The 20,941-nt window shown below is 38.9% G+C and overlaps 1 protein-coding gene and 1 long non-coding RNA gene across 8 annotated transcripts in view; one reads left to right on the top strand and one right to left on the bottom strand.

The window, feature by feature from the left end:
- LOC141566512 (uncharacterized) overlaps positions 1 to 20,941 on the top strand; it is a 31,592-nt gene that overhangs the window by 9,290 nt on the left and 1,361 nt on the right. Inside the window, exons 2-5 of one of the 2 annotated variants that reach the window (XR_012489339.1) lie at positions 1,548 to 1,633; positions 2,842 to 2,964; positions 19,967 to 20,061; positions 20,624 to 20,686. This is a non-coding gene — a long non-coding RNA (uncharacterized LOC141566512). The remainder of the gene's footprint in view (positions 1 to 1,547; positions 1,634 to 2,841; positions 2,965 to 19,966; positions 20,062 to 20,623; positions 20,687 to 20,941) is intronic. The other variant, XR_012489340.1, reaches the window with a different exon arrangement.
- The window catches only part of BRPF3 (bromodomain and PHD finger containing 3), a 33,186-nt gene continuing 12,725 nt past the window's right edge, over positions 481 to 20,941 (bottom strand). For 2 of the 6 annotated variants that reach the window (XM_074311124.1, XM_074311128.1), the window contains 7 exons: positions 19,172 to 19,675; positions 17,113 to 17,217; positions 16,379 to 16,472; positions 8,549 to 8,646; positions 6,550 to 6,647; positions 3,888 to 4,042; positions 481 to 2,908 (listed from right to left, as the gene is read on the bottom strand). In XM_074311124.1, the coding sequence (XP_074167225.1) occupies positions 2,725 to 2,908; positions 3,888 to 4,042; positions 6,550 to 6,647; positions 8,549 to 8,646; positions 16,379 to 16,472; positions 17,113 to 17,217; positions 19,172 to 19,675 (1,238 nt within the window). In that variant the 3' untranslated portion in view covers positions 481 to 2,724. The remainder of the gene's footprint in view (positions 2,909 to 3,887; positions 4,043 to 6,549; positions 6,648 to 8,548; positions 8,647 to 16,378; positions 16,473 to 17,112; positions 17,218 to 19,171; positions 19,676 to 20,941) is intronic. The other 4 variants (XM_074311125.1, XM_074311129.1, XM_074311126.1 and 1 more) reach the window with 3 other exon arrangements.

Below are 20,941 nucleotides of genomic sequence, written 5' to 3' on the forward strand. Positions count from 1 at the left end.
ACAGATATGAAAAATAATTTGTTCTTTGTTTCTCTAATTTGCTTATGATGTCACTAACATCCATTTGTTTTAATATAGTGGGAGATGTTGGTCTATTTTATTTCTAACTTTTTGCCAGACTTTTCTAGTCTTTTGAGCAATCCTAGTCAATGGGACCCTCCCATCTCATGGAGTATTTCCTGTCTCCTGGTTGTGAGTTCCACGAGACAACTCTCCCAACTCTATTTTATATTTACCACTTCTGGTGTCTATTGTATTTTTGTCATTTTATTTATTGTCATTTTGTCTTTTCTCCTAAATAAACCTACCTTTTGCCAAAGAATGGCCATTGTGAATTCTTCACATGACTGAACTCCAACCTTTGGTGCCTATAATCTCATCATTTGGTATTAAATCCCAAACACATCATTTGGAACGGGTAGTTGCTCTCCTAAATCACATCAGGGTAAAGCATCAATTGCAACAAGCACCACACAGGTATTGCTGTCCATTGGAACATTTATTTCTCAGGGAGAAAAAAAGTTTCAGACAGTCATATTATAGTAGGTAAAATTAACTTTTGTCTTCTTTACAAGCATAGATTTTTCTCTTTTTTTAATTACCTCTCTTATACCATCTGATATAAACAATTCTAGAAAGCAAATAAAGTCACTTTCTACAATAAATAGAGCATCGTGTGCTTCTTCACAGCAGACTCGACAGTGACGCACAGGCCCCAGTGCCACAGCAGGATCTGAGCCAATTCCCATTCTAAAATATCATTTTTAAAAAGAGATAGAGACAAAGAGACAGAGAAAAGGGGCAGGGGAGAAAACCCCAAGATCTTAAAACACAGGTTTAGACACAGGTCACAAAATCCACAGCAGATCAACTACCTGGGGGAATGCATTGGCTCCTTTCAATAAAATGGCACTCACTATGTGAGTTTAAAAGACCCAGCCACACAATTGGGGGTTAGGGAGGTGGATTGGGACAAGGGTGGGGTGGGGGAGGACTTTCAAGAAAAGAAACAATAGGCCTGAATAATTTAGAACAATATCTTACAACTATGTACATCACGTCCTTCCCTATCCACACGGCTCTAAGCATTATAATATTATTTTACAAAAAACCCAACCCCAGCCATCCTTTCAATGGCACAGACCTGTTCTGTTGGTTTACCCTTAAACTCTGGCTCATGTCCCAAATATATAAGTAGTGGTGGGTGGGTATTTTGTTTGTTTACTTCCCTTTTAAAAAGTTGACTGAGTAGAAATGGCAGTGATCTCCCCCAGGATTTCATTTCATCCAAAATTCCCCTATGAAAAAGTTAAAACAATTAAAAAGAACAACAGGTTAAAAAGCAACGCAGTGCTTGGTGATCTGCAACCAGGCCCTGTGACTTTGGTGCTAGAGTATAGAGGGAAAATGACTGAGGGTTGGGGATAGAGAACAGATATCAACACTTGTGGTTGACATTCCCAGTTCACAGTTTTTTAGGGGTTGGGCGGGGGGGTGAGGGAGACAGTGAAAATGTTTTTTTTGTTTTGTTTTGTTTTGTTTTGCAGGATTTTATCCTCCCCTTCACCTGAGGATTCTGCTGCAGGAGTAACAGGGAGGAACAAGGCTATGAAGATCAGAAGAGGAATAAGAGGTACTGCTGGCATAACTTGAGGGCCCAGCAAGCAAGGACCCTATCCACAATGGAGGAGGAAATTTGTGAATAGAGAGGAAAGAGGTGACTGAGAAAAGGAAAAGAGTATTAGGACAGATACAGCCAGAGAGTAACAAGAAAATTTAAAATGCTAGTGACATCCAGTGTCTACCAAGAGAACATTCTTCCCTATCGTGCTGTTCTTCAGCCATTAAGTTAGAAAGTGGAGAAGTCTATCACTGCAGCCTTGTGAGAACCTTGTGTAACCTTAGCTACCTCAGAGAAAAAACCTCACAGGATGCTAAGACACCTGTACACCTAGGGGTCAAAATAATGAAGTCTTTACCCAGAGACAATATGTCTATTTTCCTGATTCTAGGTTTTCCTGGAGATTAAGATTACAGATGTTTTGCTAGCTTCTATCCTGGTCTCCTTGATAATCTAACCTAGTGATCCTGCTCTTTATAGCAGCCAGATCTATATGGAAACTGGGACTTTAAAAATAATTTAGTTGGTGAGAATTTCTAACAATTTGGCACAAGAGTAAGCAAAGGAGCAAAAATGTGAGCAAGTGACAGAAGAAAGAGGGAGAAGAGGAAATCTTACAGAACAAGTGATAGCGAGCAGCAGAGGGGATGCACAAGCGGGGCTCAGCAAGATTCTCCATGGGACCCTGGTATATCTACAGCACCTCCGGGTTCAAGGTCAGGTCCTTGCCCAATCTGAGGTGTCAAGTGGGGGTAGTGATGGTAGCAACCCCTTGGGAATCGAGTCCAGGAGCCATCTTCCATAGCAGGTTTATCTCCCCAGCAGGGCCCACATCCCAGCTTCTGTCCCTGCCTCTAACTGGCTCTTCAGTAAAATATTCTCTGAAGGAGCTCAGCTAGGAATTTTTGGCACATGATAGGGCCGACCATGGGAGTCATGCTGTTGTCCACAACATGACTTTCCCTATGGACTCTTCAGGCTACAGCCCCCTATCCTCCACAGCACCAGGGAGAGGCTGTCTGCCATTCGTCCCATCATGGGGAGGGGTAGGGTTCCTCACTCCAAGATTAGAGGCAAAGGCAGGCAGGCCACATCCCATTCCTTTACAAGTAGCCAGAAGTGACAAAAGGATGGTGGCCCCGAACCCGGCTTAAGTGGATCATGGCACGGTCATAGGCCACTTGCACAGACTTGCGAATGCTTGTCTTGCGGCCCTCCAGCATCTTCAATTTGTCCACGGTATCTTCTACTCCGAGGGGGAGGACTTTATCCCGAGGAAGCCACTGCCTGAAACCCAAATACAAGACCAGCCCTGCTTACCAAGAAGCCCAGGTCATAAATAGGTACCTTGATATATATTACCTATGTATATATATTTAGCTATTTTTAATTTGGAAGGGCATCACTCTGAATTAGCTTTACCAGTACTCCCATGGCCATCAAAGCTTGGTCTTTTGAGTCATCTTCCTTTATATTTTTCATATCATTTCTAACTAGAACCTTAATACCAGGAAAACAGAACAGAGAAGTTAAGTCCCACAAAGCCAGTGGGAGAACAAAAGGATGAGGGACGGTAAGAGAGAGAACTTTGACTAAGATGGAGAACCCTGAAAGTTTTCAAAACCAAATAAAAACAAAGAAAAAACAGTCAGAGTATGAGCAATGTGTCCACTGGTATGAGGCTGGAGACAATAGAACCCAGCTTGTTCCCAGGACCTTTAGTGGATTAGATCTGCTTGAAGTTAATGCCCAGAATCGGAGACCCATCTAGCTAGGCCTAGCCAGCTGAAGAGACCCGGTTTTCCCCTAGTTCTGATAAGCAGAGCCATCCCAAGAACTTGGTCCTAGCAAGCAGGCTCCACAGCACTGCAGGAATCAGGTAACCAAAGCAACAAAGGAACTCTAAGGGTCAAAAGATCAGGAAGATGGCACTTCCAGCTAGCACCAAAAACAATCTAAGCTGCTCATACACAGTCAGTTCATAGCCCCTCTCCTGCTCTCCTAGTTACTAAGACAATGTGAATAGGAGAGACTGATTGCCCAGTTCATTATTACTAGGCCAGTTTCCAAAAGCTAAGAGAATAGGTCATCTAGGTCCATAACCAATACCCCATGGGAAGCCTCCAGACTTAATTTCAAACTGTCTAAGGCAGTTAGCTAGCTAATTTAGCAAGCTTATCTCTTTGGAAATCAAATGTCAGGGGGAAAAATGTAGGGAAAATTTGCTCAAGAAGGAAGAAATAGAAGGCTATGAATGGCCACTCACCAGGTGCGTTTGTTGTCAAAGAAGAGAACAAGGAAGAGTTTCTCTCCAGTCTCCACTTGCTTCTGCTCCCCCAGCTTTAGCACATCCAGGGGCGGGACAGGAATAGGCACACCATTGTGCAGAAGACCCTCACGGGGCATCTTGGGATCAATAATCTGAAGAAACAAAGAATAAATGCCACCCCAGTAAGAAGAGAAATGGAATCAGCAAGTCTTCTCATAGAAGGGATGAAGCTCTTAACTGTTCAATTCCAAAGCTGCCCTTCAAAGAGTCTAAACCTCTGTCCACATAACCACACTTACAAAGGCTTTAAGACTTTATATCTGCCCTGTTCCTCATTACCCTAGAGAGGAATTCTGAACAAATTCCCTTTTAGAATGTTCATTAATCTCCCTTGACCCTTGGGCACAAACATGCTCTCTGAGATATACATATAGTACAATTTGGGGAAATTGGGGAATCTGGGGAAATTTCTTAATGTGGAGGCTCATAACTGAATGAGACTGCTCTTGATGATATGAGGTAAACAAATTATGCTATTCATTTCTTATATTCATTTGGGAAAAGGGTCAGGATCAGTCTCTTTTGCTGTCCTTTTTTCCTCTTAAGCTATCACAATTCATTTCAGACGCATTCTGTGAATTGAGACATCTCAGACACATAAAGGTGTTGCAAAGGTGGGGGGACATGTGCCAGGAGATAAAGGGTTAATGCCATAATAGAGGTTACACTATCATGAGAAATGCATTTCATATAGTTACAACATAATTGCCTATATCTGTGTGTCCTAATTTTTCCTGTTAAGGGTCTCAATTGCTTTGACCTCAACAATCTTGGCCAGAATAATGTTATAGACAGAAGACATTTGGGGCTCCAAAAATGGATTTTATTTGCTCACACAGAAGGCCTCAGGATAAGAGGGCTAACAGAAAAACAGTTATTAATAAAAGAGTTAATGCGTAAAAATGAGTCTCTGGAAATCCCACCAACATAATATAATGCAAGATCCTCCTCAAGGATAGAGACTTTTTATTTTTGTTTTTATATCCCAATGTCTAACAAAGAGTCCTGAACATAAGAGATATCCTTCCCACCTCCCCATCAATGACACTCTTAAAAGTGATTCACTACTGTGATCCTAATCCTAATTCAAGTATCTTCATAGTAATAACCCTTTAGATTTGTTTGGTGTCTTTCCACTTCTCAAGGCTCTCTCACATGTATTGTGGTTTTTTTTTTTAATTTACTTTGAAACAGCTCCCCATTTAACAGATAAGCAAATGGAGACTCAGACAGCTAATGTGAGGTGATGAGGTTGTCATACAGCTAGTTAGTGACAGAACCAGACCTCCTAGACTCTTCCTTTCAAGCTGTTCTCACTCCACTTCCTCCTCACTCAATGTTCAGCTTCCAGAAACTGAAAACAGCTGGCCATTATTCTCTATATAATAAGCCCATAGGGACTTGAATAACCTGACTGAGAAAAACTCCAGAGACGAATATTTTCTTATAAATTGCTCCTCACTCAACTCTGGATTTTTGCCAACTTTATATTCTTCTTAAGATGAAGACCTGAAAACTGATAAAGCTTCCCATAAGAGGAAAAGGGCAATAATTACTCAGGAGGACTGGACATACACCTATTTGGGTGTTCATTCCAAGCCATGCTTTCCAGGCTACAGAGCCCCAACGTGTGCAGACCTCAAATGGCAGGACATAATTAAGATTACTGGTTTATATCAGAAGTCCTCACATATTTTGTCCTCATTAAATATCAGATGAGGTGTGTTCTGCACTCTTTGGTTTGCACACAAAAACAACAAGTTATTCTGATGGGACTTAACAGAACTTGAAAATGGTAACTCAAAAATCTGTCCCAAGTACATAAGTAAAGAAAAATCTGCTATTCTTATGTTGTCTTTTCAAGCTTTTAAAGAAGTAAAGCATTACACTAACTCTTTTTCATCTTCCATGAAGTCATTAGCCTTCAAGCCCATTTTTCAAATGTCACAAGTTGTGGAAACCTTATTTTAAGACCTTTGCCTCTGAGTTCTGTTCAGCCTTGCACATATTTCACCATCCTCCAACCCTGGATCCCCTAGGAGTCACAGGAGTAACAATAGATACAACATAATGATTCTGTTACCTGGCACAAATATCCTAAATATTCTTATTCCAGGCTTGGCTCTGTAGTCAGAGGAGTCTGGACTAGAAGTCAATCAATCGAACAACATTGGTTAAATGGCCCTAATATGTGTTAGACGCTAAGTGTTGGTATTAGAGATTTTGATCCTGCCTTGGCCAGTCTTGCTTTGAAATATTAAAAGTAGATCAAAGTAGATCTGAAAACACACCTGTTTCTTCATCAGCCCTATTTAATTCCCAGTATTATTGGTGCAGATCAACTCAGAACAACTGTTGTGGAAGAGCTTTGAATAGTGTAGAACATAGAAGAAGCTAGTATGTTGAGCAGGGAGCAGAGCACAGACAGTGAAACACAAAAGCCTCTGAGTTCGTTTCCTAGTGTCCCCAAATGGACACTTTAAGGGTATGAGGCTCTCCTGACTGGAGTACAAGTTTCTTTGGTGATCATGTGACCAAGTCACAGTTGTTTTTATGAGATAAAAACTCAAGGGTAGAAAGAGCCTGGCCAATGACTCACCAAGGCAGGGTAGGAAGGATAGCCTCGACATTTAGCCCACACCAGCTCCAGGGGCTCCAGATCTGTGTTATCTTCCAAGGGCATCAGAAGGCTTCTGCCTGGGGGGTGGGGTTAAAGAGAAGGGACAGAGACAACTGACTCAAAATGACATGTTCAGATTCTGTACTTACCATCCCATTTCCATCCCCTAAAGTGGCCATATAGCTTGGGAGTTTCCAAGTAAAATTTCTACCCTCCCCTGAAGTTCCTGACGAAAAGAAATTCCTTTAAAGTCTGAAACACAGCCAAATTTAGTAAACCACTCACAAAGGTGCCTCCATTGGCCAGGGAGGATTTAGTTATTTCACCATTGCAGGGAAAAGAAAAGGCTTGCTGGAAAAGTTAAAATAACCTTTCCATTCCCCCCATTCCATGATTCCAGTCTAGATCCCCATCAGCACATGGCTCAGCACCTCTTTATCTGCAAAGTATGCACAGCAGTGGCTGGGTGTTGCCAGGAGATAGCCTGTGTAGAAGGCACCAAAATGACTTGCAAAAGGACTCTTGGTTGGCAATACCCTGCCCATCTCCTGAGAGTAAAACCTATAGGTCAGGTGATGGCTGCAAGGTAGGGTCTGGCCAAGCAAGTCAGAGGTTAGTGTTTGTGTCTTTTTTTTTTTTTTTTTTTTTTTTTTTTGAGGCTGGGGTTAAGTGACTTGCCCAGGGTCACACAGCTAGGAAGTGTTAAGTCTCTGAGACCACATTTGAACTCAGATCCTCCTGAATTCAGGGCTGGTGCTTTATCCAACTGCGCCACCTAGCTGCCCCCTGTTTGTGTCTTTAGAGACAACCCTAAAGAACTTCTGCCAGGTCTTGCTGTACATTATTTGCATATACTGTCAATATAAACTGGCATCAGGCTGTTGGAATAGAAACCTAAAGAAAGCAAATGACTGCTTTGAGTAATATCCATTATGCTAGGACAATGCAGTACCATACTGGAAAGGACAGTTCCTTCTCACCTCCTATTTCTATGAGCAGTGCAGGTTCAAACTCAGTATAGAAATGGAACAAAGCTCCAGAGGATTTTTTTTTTTAACCTTTGTGGTATCTCTTCCTCACCTCTTGGGCTTTAGAGTAAGGGGGACATGCAAACCTAACCATTTTTATTCTTTTTGAGGGGCCTGCTTAAAAAGTTTTGACAGAATTAAAAACTGATGGAGTAGGAAGGACCTTAAGAATCAATGAAAGCAACCTTTCTCTAAAGCAATAGCTCTTGTGATAGGAACTACTTGCCAGAGCAATTCAGTCCTTTTAGGAACCACTAATTCTTAATAGGTACTTTCTATGTCAAACTAAAACCGGCTTTTCCTGCAATATCCACTTATTGGTCCTACTTCTGTTCTTTGGGACCAAGTAGATTAATTTAAGTCTTTGATGTGACAAATCATCAAATATTTGAACACTACAAACTGTAATCCCCACTTAAGGCTTATCTTTTCCAAGTTAAACATCAGTTCATTCAACTTCCCATAGTTTTCAGAACCCTCAGCATCTTGGTTTTCCTTCTTTGAAGAGCTCTACCTTGTCAAAGGTTCCTCTTAAAATGGTACCCAGAGGTAGGTGGCGCAGTGGATAGAGCACCGGCCCTGAAGTCAGGAGGACTTGAGTTCAAATCTGTCCTCAGACACTTAATACTTCTTGGCTGTGTGACCCTGGGCAAGTCACTTAACCCATATTGCCTCAGCAAAAAAAAAAAAGAAGAAGAAGAAAAATGATGTGGCACTTAAGAGAGACCTAAGGATAAGGAAGAAGTTGAAACCACTGTCTAAAATTTAATTTGGAGAGAATGACATAAATCATGAAAATCTAGAGAGTTGGTGTACTGCAGTGAACTGGAACTAAAGGTACTTTTCTCCAAAATGGATAAAGAATAAAGTTCAGGTGGCTGATTTTCTTCAGAAAAGCTCACTACCACAGCAGCTGATTCCTCAGAGCTAGTTCAAACCATTAGTCTCACCTGAGCTGCTGTAGTCTGAATCTCCATTCACACCTTCCAGAAAAGGGACTCGAGAAAGAGCTGGTTTCCCACGGCTTCTTTTTGGAGGAGTCAAACCACTGTGCAGATGAAAACAAGAGCAAACAAAACCATGACAAACCAACAATTGAGGTGAAATTCCTTAATATATTTCAATCTTCCATACTTCCATACACACTGAAATGCAAAAAAATTGCTAGATGGCTAATATGCCTAAAAGTCATGAAAATCCAAAACAAGAAGCTCTGTACCTGGAAGGGACTTCAAAAAGTAATTGTGTTCATTCCTCAGTCTCTAGACAAGCCACACAGAAAACCTTTCCCAAATAAATGAAAAGGTGATGATTCCATAGCCTCCTCTAGTTTCCCATTCTAAAGTCTCATTGTTCTTACAGACTAATTGGAATTGTTACTATTCAAATTATTTTCGATTCAACAATGGATGAAAATAAAAGTATAGGTAAGTTTTTAGATCTCAAAAAAGAAAGTAAAGAGACATTCTGGTTTAATAAACAAAGGAAAGATGGCTCTTTTAAAGTTAAAAAAGCAGGTCAACAAAATAGATAAAAGGAGGCAACTAGGTGGTACAGTTGATAGAGGACCAGCCCTGAAGGCAGGAGGACCTGAGTTCAAATCTGTCTCAGACACTTAATACTTCCTAGCTGTGTGACCCTGGGCAAGTCACTTAACCCCAATTGCCTCAGCAAAAAAAAAAAAAAAAAAAAAAGAAAAAGAAAAGAAAAAAAAGATAAAAATAAAAGTTTCTTGGGGAAATGCTAAGTACCAATTTACCCAGAATGGCTGAATAATAATTAAGAGGCAATATGGAATGATTTTTAAAAAAGCACTGGATTTTGAGTCAAGAGAAGATCTGAGGATTCAAATCCCATGCCAACCACTTTCCGTTAGCTATATGACTTAAGCAAATCATTTTCCATTTTTAGGCCAGTTGTCTGATTTGTACAAATGAGAGCTTTAATATTCCTAACATCTAAGATTCTTTTCAGCTCTTGACATTAATTGCTCTATGATTTTAAGTAAGATATTTAAGCAATAACAAAGTAAATGCATTGTGGATAAGTGGTGTAGCAGAGATCTGATGGATCTGGAATATGAAAGCCCTGAGTTCAAGTTCTGTCCCATACACTTGTGTGATCCTGGCCAAGTCATTTGATCTGCCTACCTCAATTTCTTACTTCATCTGTCAAATGAGGATAATAATAGCATCTACCTTCCCAGGGTTATTGTGTGGATTAAAAAGAGGTAATATTTGCAAAATGCTTTGTAAATCTTAAAATTTTATATAAATGCTCACTCACTATATTATTTATTAAAATGAATCAGAAACCCTCAAGGAGTAGGATTTGTTGTTTTGATTAAAACTAAGGCCAATTAGCTTCTTATGCCAAAAAACTTCTGTCACATAATCAGACTGCGTCTTTATAATCACCTTACAAATAGAACCAAGTAAAATGATAGTCCACTAAAAACCCATCCAGAAAGACAAATAAAACATCCATTCTAAACACCAAAACCCTCTTTATCACTTTCACATGCTTCATTTATCAGAAGAGGACAACTTAGATATTGTGACTGATCTGTGATCTCTTTATATAGATCTACAAAGACACAACTTATTCTTGCTAACCCATCCTATGTTATTTTTAGATACATTCTATTCCAAGTCATCTGGAGAGTCCATTCAACAAACCTGGCATCTTGCCTTATATCTCTGATATCATGCGGATACCAACTGAGTATATAAGTCACTTATCAGTTAATGTTATCCTTTATGGCACTTCTCTTGCACATTTCTTCACTGGTAATGAAGTACATAAATTATACCCCACAGTCATACAAACAATGATGGTTATGCTGTGCTTCAACTTGGATTCTTCAATTTGTGGTATAATCTGACCCACAGACATACCTTATCATTGAAAGAATACTGGGATTAAAAAGATGGGCCTTGTTTTCAGGGAGAGCCTTGAATCATTTAAAAAAAAAAAAAAAAAAATTTGCAATTCCCCAAAGGCAATTTTCTTCAACTTGGACCCAACTCATTTTCCAAGTACAGTGTCTATCCAACACATACATACATATGTTCACACACACAGGAAATTTTGCATATATACATATTTTATATGTATATAAAATGTGCACAGATTTGCTTCTTAAGATTTTTGGTTAAGATTTCAAACATTTATCACACACAAAAAATTAACTATTCTTATAAGTTTCACATTTGTTATGTCCTCTAAACAAGGAAAACATATTAAATAGATTTTCAGAATGAAAAAATAAAATATGAGCTGGTTCCAAACATTTCACACAGTAACCCAGTATTGCAGAACTTCTGTGAATTGTGTATCTCCCCTAGGAATCTATATTTTATATGGAAAAAAGATCTCTTTCTTTCTTTAATTTACTCCAGATTTTTTTTTTTTCCATAACCTATGTTCATGGCTTTCCTTAAGGCACAAAAGTATTATAGCAGTATTATAGCAGCACTTGCAAGAATGAAGCTACTACTAATAAAGATAAACGGAAAAAAATCATTCTCTAAGTGGAAAGGTGAAAATAATCAATTCAGGAATAAGATTTAAGGATAGGAAAAATGCAATTTAAGAAATATACATAAGAGCACACAAGGCAAGAGCCTGTAGGTAGCAGAATCTGAATGGCAAGAGAAGAGAAAGCTTAATGACCAACAAGATAAAGGTAAAGTCACTTCAGCCACAACTGCTGACTATCCCATCAACAAAGGTATACAAAGCAAAGAAAATTGGGTACCCAGCATCTCCATAGATCCTACTGGGAAGGCAACTCTGAGGAAGACACCAGCCATCTCTATCAAGGGTCAACCAACTGTCACACAAAATGTAGGCATATGAACGTAGCTAAAATAACAAGGCAACTGAAAGAGATACAGGAGGCAGATGGGCCAGGCAGGTCAATTCACCTTCTCCCCTCAAACCCTAATGGAGTTGATCCAGGAATCTGATCTCAAGAACCTTGGAAATGTCAATGCTATTTGGGCACTAATGGCTCAGTGCTCAAAGTCATGCTAGGAAGACATTCCTTTGGAGATGCAATCTAGCAACTGCTCTTGGAAGATCCAAAAAGAAAGTTCTGTCACTAAAGTCTTTAGCACCATCAAATGATTCAACAGCAACACTTCATGATTTTATAACAAAATCACATTAAAGAAAAGGCAACACCATCTGCTTTGCTGCTGCATCCTCAAGTATGGAACTTTTCCAACTGACTTGTACCTGAAACTTCCATGAGTCGTTTCCCCATTAGAATATGAGCTCCTGGAAATTTTATATTTGTGTCCCCCATGCTAAACAATGTTTTGCAAATAGTAATAAATGTTTAATTCATTCATTAGAATGTTACTCTCATTGAGAGGTTCTGACAAAAGAGGCTTAAGATCAAAACTATAAAGTGAGGTCTTTAAGAACAAATGCTGAAGAAAGTAAACAGATGTCCCAGAACTTCTGGAGGTCTTTGATAGGAAGATGAGTTGCATGATGTTCATCATCGATTCTCTAAACTGAGAACAGTTGTAATCTAGGTTCTCGGTATTTAGTTTTGCTAATCCATTTGTTAAAGAACAGGAAGAGGAAGTACAACTTGTCTGCATGTTTGTTTGTTTTTTTAAAAAAAGACTTAAAAACTGTTGTGTTTTCAAATCAAATATAATGCTCATTAATTTCTATCCAGAATAGAAAATTGTTTTTCATGTGTCTTATGGACAGAAAATACCCTGCATGAGGAATAAATAACTAGGTCTACCTCACAGTTTATGCAATTAGTTCAGGGACATTTAAGTCTTTCTTAAGGGCTATCACCACCATAGAAACAAAAAGAATTTTCTAATCCAAATATTTATATTCTAAAAATTTTGTTATTTCATTTTCCTAAATGAAACTGAGATTAGGATTCCTAATCCCATTTAATAAATATCATGGAGGTGATTTCTGATTGAACTAGTCCAGTGGGTATCTATACATATAAAATATAATTAAAATCTTTGTGAAATATATACTTTTCTTTCTTTTTTTTTTTTTCCTGAGGCTGGGGTTAAGTGACTTGCCCAGGGTCACACAGTTAGAAAGTGTTAAGTGTCTGAGACCAAATTTGAACTCGGGTCTTCCTGAATTCAAGGCTGGCGCTCTATCCACTGTGCCACCTAGCTGCCACGAAATATATACTTTTCATTAAAATGTTTACAAAGGTAAAAAAATAAAGTTTTCATTATTCATTAATTTTTTTTGGGTCAAACCATGATTCCAGAGCACTTATAACAAAAGATGTCATCTCTATCTTTTAACAAAGAGATAATGGACTCATGGTATAGAATAAGAAATATATTTCTGGATATTGGCAATACAGAAATTTGTTTTGCTTAATTATGCATATAATATACATACAGCATAGAATAGTAGTTTCATTTCTTTTTTTTCCCCAATAAAGAGATGTGGAGGAAAGATTTTTGTTAATTGAAAAAATTAAAAATAAACTTCAAAAATATTTTCCTGGTCACCTTACTTTTGACAATAAGGTCCAATTTCCTCCCCAAAAAAATTTTGGTACCCTCCCCTCTTTCAGTGGTTGAAAATTCACTTCTTCAAAATTGTGGCATCTTAAGAAAAAACCTTCCCTGAATACAACTTACTCTAGTACAACTGTGTTTTCCATTTTTGCTTTCTTTAGTGCTATTTCATGTATCACATGAAGACTGCAATGTTGAGGCCAAATATGGTAGTTCTAACTGTTACTAATGGAGAAAAGCTTAAAATCTTTCAAGAGCTTTCCCATTTTTCATCTGTTTGTTGCCCTTCCAGTTTCATCCTCATATGGCTTTTAAGTGATTGAAACTAATTTGGTCTCTTTATTTTTGTTACTAAACTTTTTGAAAAGTTGTTTACTCCCCTAATTCTTCCTTTTTATAAACTGATATTTTTAATAAATTTACTGTCCTTTCCTCTATTAAATTTTACAAATGAATTTATAAATTGGTGATATCGCTTTCCATTTATGGAGGCAAAAGTAATTAAAGTAAGGCTGATATAATTTATAAGGCTCTTTTGGGTCTCTAAGATGTCAATGTCTGTTCTTTTATGTATTTCCCATTTCTTGATGTCAATTTAAGTAGGTCATGTTAGATTTGAATCAATGGCATACCATATCTTATTTTTATTCCTTTTTTTAGTTTGGTACCTGTTTTGAACTTTACAAGTTGCTAGTCTAATTACAGAGACAACAGATTTGAAACACGGAAATTTCAAATAAGCAACCAAGTGCTTAACTGATTTTTTCATTTTTTGTAAGGTTATTTTGTATATACACCATGTCCAGAATCTCCCATTTCTCTCTCTTCATACGCATGAGGTTTCTATCAACAAAATCTTTGGACTCTTTGTTTTATTCCTTGAACTAATTTTTTCCCCAATTATTTTTCACCATGCTCCTCCTGATTGCACTGAAATCACAAAATATTCAGAAAGAATGTCTCTAAAGTTTCAATGAAATTTTTAGCTACTAAAGATTAAAAATCTTTGGGAATACCCTGGATATGTTTATTTAATTGGCTGGCTTACCTAAGCTACAATTAGTTATATGATGACTTTTTTCCAAATGCTTTTCATGGACAATGCAATGAGATGACCAAATTTTCTAAAAAAATTTATAATTTTTGTAGCCCTTAGATACACAATAAAACCAATTTTCCCATAATTGCCTTAACAATTTATTTGCCTCTCCAAGAAGAGACTATGAGTCAGCCTCATAGGTAAACTCCTTTATGGACTACCTACTTTTTGTATCTGTTTCCTTAGTACCTAGTATAATGCCTAGTGCATAGAAGATACCTTAAAAAATACTTGCTAATTAAGCCTTCCATTTAGCTGTTAACTTCTTTTTTGCCTTTGGGTTTCATTATAACTGGAATGGCAAGCTTGATAAATCTGGAATTATGGTCTATTTTGTGGTCCTTAAATAAGCTTCACACTTAAAATACAAATAGTTAACATTTACAGTTAAGCTAAAATTTATGACACTTAGAATCTTCTGCCTCTTTTAATGGCACATTGTCAGTATCCCATAGAAAGTAGAATAATGCACCACATGAATGAGAGTCATTTTGTGTTCTTTAGGTCTTTTTTTTGCTGTGGTCAATGAATTCCTCATTAAGTGGTCACATCACTAGTGATAATTTTCTTGATACTTAGTTTAGTAAGAGGACCATAGTGTTAAAACTAGTCAAAGCCTCTCATTTTAAAGAAAACTGAGGCCCAGGGAAGGGAAGTAGCTTTTCAAGGTCACACAGGCAATAAATGATAGAACTGGAATTGTAAAAATCACTCATCCCAAAAATTTCCATGGGGATTAACAAACATCTGTCCAGTGTAGTTTAAAATTTTGCCTGCCAATTCACTTGTTTCTTTGCAAAGTCTAGGTTTATGCTATTTTAAAGTGCATTCTAAGGCTTTCTTTATATGCAGTGTTGTTCATTTTTTATTCATGTCTGACTCTTCATGACCCCATTTGAGTTTTTCTTGGCAGAGATACTGGAGTGATTCGCCATTTTCTTCTCCAGCTCAGTTTACAGATGAGGAAACTGAGGCAGAATGAAGTGACTGGCCAGGGTCACATTGCTCATAAATGTCTCAGGCCAGATCCGAACTCAGAGTAAATGTTCCTGACTCCAGGCCCAGCACTCAACTCACTCCACCACCTAGCGGCCCTTTAATGAACTTCAGCTAGCCTAAAAAAATCCACTGTGGAAGGAAGCCCAATAGTCCATGCAGTTCTTAGTTTCAAAGGGAACCCTGGCTGAAAACAAGGAAGGTGGCCTCTTCCTTAATGCCTCAAACACAGGATTTTGTTATCTATGTACCACTCTGCAGCCAAAGGGAGAAATGATGAGATTAATTCTGCTAGTTCCTTCCTGATCTTATATTCTTCCCTACTTCCCTTTCTCCCAGTGCTTTGTTCAGCACCAGTTATACAGCAGATATTTAATCAAGACCTAGAGAAACCCAGAGTTAGAAAATACTTTGAAACCTTAGTGACTAGTATTAAGAGTTCTTTCCATCATGAAAAATATCCACCATTTCTATTTATACTTTGAGCACTGGATTTAGAATCAGAAGGTCTATACCTAACTGGATTATTTATTGATTATTTTCATGTTGGTTATTTATTACCTATGTAAACCTGGAAAAAAATTAATTTCATTTCTCTGAGTCCAAGAACTACATAATATCTAATAGGGTTTTCAAGTTTAGTAAAAACAAACCAAAACAAAACAAAAAACGAAGAAGCTTGAGACCTTTGAAAGACAGTTCAAAAGTCCTTATAAGCATCCTTTCTGACTAACATCTTTCATCCTTCAAAGACCATCACCCTTCTGCCAGAAGGTGGGGAGAAGGAAAGAAGCCACCTTCCAGGCAATCCAGCTTTCTGTTTTGAATGTGTGTCCTCCATTTGGGCCTTTGGCTGAAATGTTATTTTGTCCACTTGGCTCTTGGTCTGTTATTATTACCATACTTTTCTACTTTCCCTTGCCAGAAAAGTGGCCTGAAGCCAAGAGGACCAAAGTCTTTAAGACCATGGATACACCCATGAAGTTACAATCTTCTTGCCCCTAAAAATAAGAGCCAAGGGGAAAAGAAAGCAAAACCAAACAAACAAATAAAACAAATGAGAACCATAATGGAAAATCAATCTGTTATTGCACAGAAGCTGAAGGGAAGGGGCAAGAATAGACAAAAGATGAGGATTTAGGAATTGAAATCCTTACCTGCAAGTTTCAAATGCCAGGCCACCACCAAGACCAGAACTACATTCTGAATCAGACCCACTTTCTGTGTGCTTCCCAAAGCCGTTGGTGACTCCTGCCAAGGACGGACACACACACACATACACACACAAACACACAGTGAGCTATGGTGCATAAATTAAAATTCCCAACACACACCACTAGCTTAGGGCAGAGTGGAGGGAGATGGTAGCAGCTATTCAAGTGAGCTTACTGGCCAGGACTATACTATGTCAGTGACTGACTATATCTTGGAAAGGTGAGGAAAATTTTTTTAAAAGACTAATGGGTTTTGACCAATAAAAAAGAATTCTCATTTCTTCCCCTGAAATATTTACCTACATACATTTCACTTTAAAGAGATGAACACACTCTATATAGGCCAACATTTGAATGCAAAGACAAAAAAACTGAAGCCTTCCCACCCTCATAATTTTCACATGAGTCCCAAGTTTTGCTTCTCATTTAAAGATTAGATGCTCATCAGAGAGCTTTCTCTGTCCTTCTGGGACCCCATCTTCCTTGTTCCAGATAAACATTCACACTCCTATACAAATATATGAAATAGGCAGGTGTCTTTCTTTTGGGAGAAGGGCAATCAGGAATTAGAAAGAAACTAAAAAAAGAACAGCCCTGAAATATGCACCAAAGTTAGAAAGACATAGAAAGGTGTCAACAACAAAAACTAAATGTCTCATACTAAACTTATAATGCACCTGTGCTGGAATGAAAGCCAGAATTTCCAAGTTCTAATCCCATTTCTGGCAACTCATATGATGGTTGAGTCCCTTCCCCTCTTCTCTCAATCTTGGCTCCCCCATCTGTGAAACAGAAAGAATACCTTATCTTGTAGGAATCTGATTAATTACAAATGAGAAGAGGTCTATTTATAGCAGGGAACTCTTTAGAAGGAATTGAAAACTTTCTCAGGTCATACCAGATCAGGAAAGTAATCTTCATCTCAGTGGCTCAATTGTCTGATAACAGAGCCCCAAAGTAAATTCAGGGATTATGCAATGAACAGGCATCCCCACTTACGTTCTTGTAGACATACATTATCCATACCTCAATTTGTGGGTAAAATCACGATCAAGGAGTTAGACTGTTATTTTGTATCTGGCAATAACTGTCACCTTAGTGAGGTTCTTTAATAACTGTGATTCTGTGTCTAGTCTATTAAATGGGCCTATTGTACACATTGGTAGTACCCATTTCACAAAATTGCAGTGAGGATCAAGTAGCTCTAATTCAAATATAAAGCATTATTATTCTACACACTACTCACTGGCCTAAATGAGGCTAGGAAATGAGCAGATTCTAAATATACCTATCACCAATATGCACCCCCCCAATGTCTCTCAGAATAGACATTAAATTTAATAGCTAATCCCCTAAAGCAAAATCTAATTCTACAGACTATGTACATATATAGTTCTGGACAAAAGTACTTTTGGAAGAGGAAGAAAACAGGTGAAGGATACACCATCTGGCTGATGGGAAAATGGTGGGAGGGGACCCAAGCCACCTCTTGAAGGATTTAAGAGCATCTTCCACTCTTCCCACCTCTCAAAATCCCAGGTTCCCCCAAACACCATCATGACTCAACTCCTCAATTTGGTTTTCAGGGCTTTCTTGGCTTTTGAATCTCAGACCCAAGATTGAGGATAACATTTGTACTACACTATGTCAAGGGGAAGTGAGGAAAATGCTTGAACCTGAAGGTCCATTACATCAAAGCATCTTAAACTGTAATTTGCCACCCTATAGGATAATGTAACTGAATGTGGGGTTTGCAAAATTATGATTTATTATCAGTAAATGTTTGATAGGCACACCTATTTTATATATCTGAAGACTCAGGAGAAAAGGGATTATAAGTGGAAATAGTTTAAGATGCCTGGCATTTTATGCCCCTAAGTTAAAAAGGGAGCTAGATGTGGTGGCAGTGTGGCTGATTAAATCTGCAGAGAAAAAGTCCTTCCCCACCCAATAGCAAAGAAAGAGATAAGACCAAGAAAGGATTTAACTCCGTCCCTATCTAAAAAGATAGGAAAGGGACAGAAAAGAGTAAGAACCTGCCAATCAACTCTACACTACAAGCAACCCCACCTCCCCATACAAATACAAATTAACACCACTATTCAAGATTTATTTCTATTCATTCACTCTCTTTGGAAATATTCCCCAGCAGCCTATATTCAAGTTGGCCCAATTTCATCACTACCTTCAGCATTCAATCATGCTCATTCTCATTCAGAGAAAACTAAAACATTCTACCCAGGCAAATGCTACTCACTTTTGGAGGCCCAGTTCCTCCTCAACTAAGTGTTCCCTAACTATTCAATGCGACCCGTCTCTTTTCATCAAACGTAGCTGGCACTCATCTGGCAATAAATACACTGCTTTATGGCACCAACATCTTAATGCCCATACATCTTGGCTACCAACAAGCTATTAGATTCAACCGCCTAGATTGTAAAGGTGTATTTCTCTGATGTTTAAATCAGCATTAGACAAACATTAGGAAATGAAGATGAAACTGCTGGTTGACTGAATCTCTTGATTATTTGTAGCATGTAAAACCAGTTTGAGTTACCTGACCCTCAAACAACTAGCTTCCACAGGGTTTATTAAGGAGTAAGTGTCTACTAGAGTGTTCTGAATCTGCCCCCAAGGATAGTATAACTGGCCAGCTGGCAAGCAGAAGCAAACATTAAGCCACTCCTTATTCCCTGAAGCACAAGCAGCAGCAAGCGGAGCCACAGGTTAGGTCACCTGTCTCTTCCACCTGCTGAGGAGACTTCTCCCCATCACTCTCGCTGCAACTCCTGCTCTGTGGTCGCTTCCGAGCTTGCCTCTCATCTTCGGTACTGGCTGGGGAGGCGGGCAGGTCCATCAGACTGTGGTCCTCTCCATTTTCAAGTGCCCCATCGGGACTTTGAAGTTTGATCCCATTCTTGGCCTTTTTGAAGAGGACAGAGGTACGGCGGCCCACACTACCAAGTTGGGACATAGTGGACATCTCAAGGACTGGAAGGGAGAATCTGTTAAAGCCATTGTCATTCAGCAGATGCTGGAAGGGCTGGCTTCCTCGCTGTAATGGCACCATGTCCAAAAATTCATCCTCCATCTTCCCATATTTTGAAAGCCGAATTGGGATTTTGCTCTCACTAATGGGTTTCAAGGTTGGAGGGTCCTGGAGGGAATCCAGATCAGACAGGGAAGGTGCTGGCCCTGTAGGTTCCAGAGTTGGGGGATGAGGAGGCTTGGTATCATCTGCTAGAAAGAAAAAGAATCTGCTTGAACATTATAGAGTGAGTCATGTCCCCCCGCCCACCACAAAAACAAAAAACAAACAAAAGGAAAAAACCCAGGATTTCTTAGCCCAAAGGAATGAAAGCACATGATTTCCTAGGACTTATCAAGCCTCAGAAATCATCCTAAAATATACATTTAGGGGGAATGAAAAAGCTTTTAAGTTTATCAACTAAGCTGGTTGTAGTACTGATAGTACATTTTTCCTTTGACTTGACCAAGTGCTTTCTTTTTTGTGATTCCTTTTTGCTTCAGACCACCCACGTGAGGGAAGGAGGAGGAGCATTAAAGAACCCTGGTTTACAGATGCTGAAACACATTTAAGTGGCTCATCCAGACTCACAAAGAAAGTCAGTGAAATAAACTGAAGTCTCTTGACTTCTAAGTCCAAAGCTATATCTATCTATCTATCTCTCAGTAAACTTCAGGCTATCTGTCCCTATCATTCTCTCTGCCACATCTCAGACCTAATGGGACCTTCTCCATAAGTTTGAACCCTGCTCATGTGAATCAGCACCAAATCCCAAAGAAACTAATATTCGTCATACCAATTCATCCAATTTCTGAGTGACACACAGTCTCAAAACCCAATTTCAGACCAAATCCCCAGTTGTGCCACCAAGATACCTCTCCCACTGGGTAAAAGAAATGAAAAGCAATTCTTTTCACTAAATACCTAAAGTCTCTAAGTGCGTTCTTCCTGGAAGCAACTTGCAAATTAGACTCTTCTGGATAGGGCCCATAGAGTATTACATTTCAAAGGGAACTTGGAGACAGACAATCTAGTGCAGCTCCCAGAGCAGGTCAGTGGCACAGCCAGGACTAGAATTCAGGTGTCCTGCCTTAGAAATCGGAGGATTATAGGTTTGAAACTTCATAGGATCATCTAGTTCAGCCTTTACATTTTTACAGATGAGAAAACTGAGGTCAAAAGAGAGACTTATCCAAGATCACACCAACTTCTAAGCAGCAGAGGTGAGATTGGAGCCCGTTCCTCTGACACTGAATCCAGTACGCTTCCTGACCCAGGCTCTCTGTACTGTGCTAAACTTCCTCACAAATCTCTCATCTCCAGATCAAAACCTGTTCTCAGATCCTCCATGCACACTGAGGTACAAGTAACTGTTAACAGCTTCAGGTATTACTGTACCAGGGATCCTGGCAATTCAACTGGTGCTAGAGCCTTAAGATATTAAAATGAGGCTCTGGTGGTGGACTCACAGGCATCCA

Source organism: Sminthopsis crassicaudata, chromosome 4, assembly GCF_048593235.1.
Source record: "Sminthopsis crassicaudata isolate SCR6 chromosome 4, ASM4859323v1, whole genome shotgun sequence".
Taxonomy (NCBI): domain Eukaryota; kingdom Metazoa; phylum Chordata; class Mammalia; order Dasyuromorphia; family Dasyuridae; genus Sminthopsis; species Sminthopsis crassicaudata.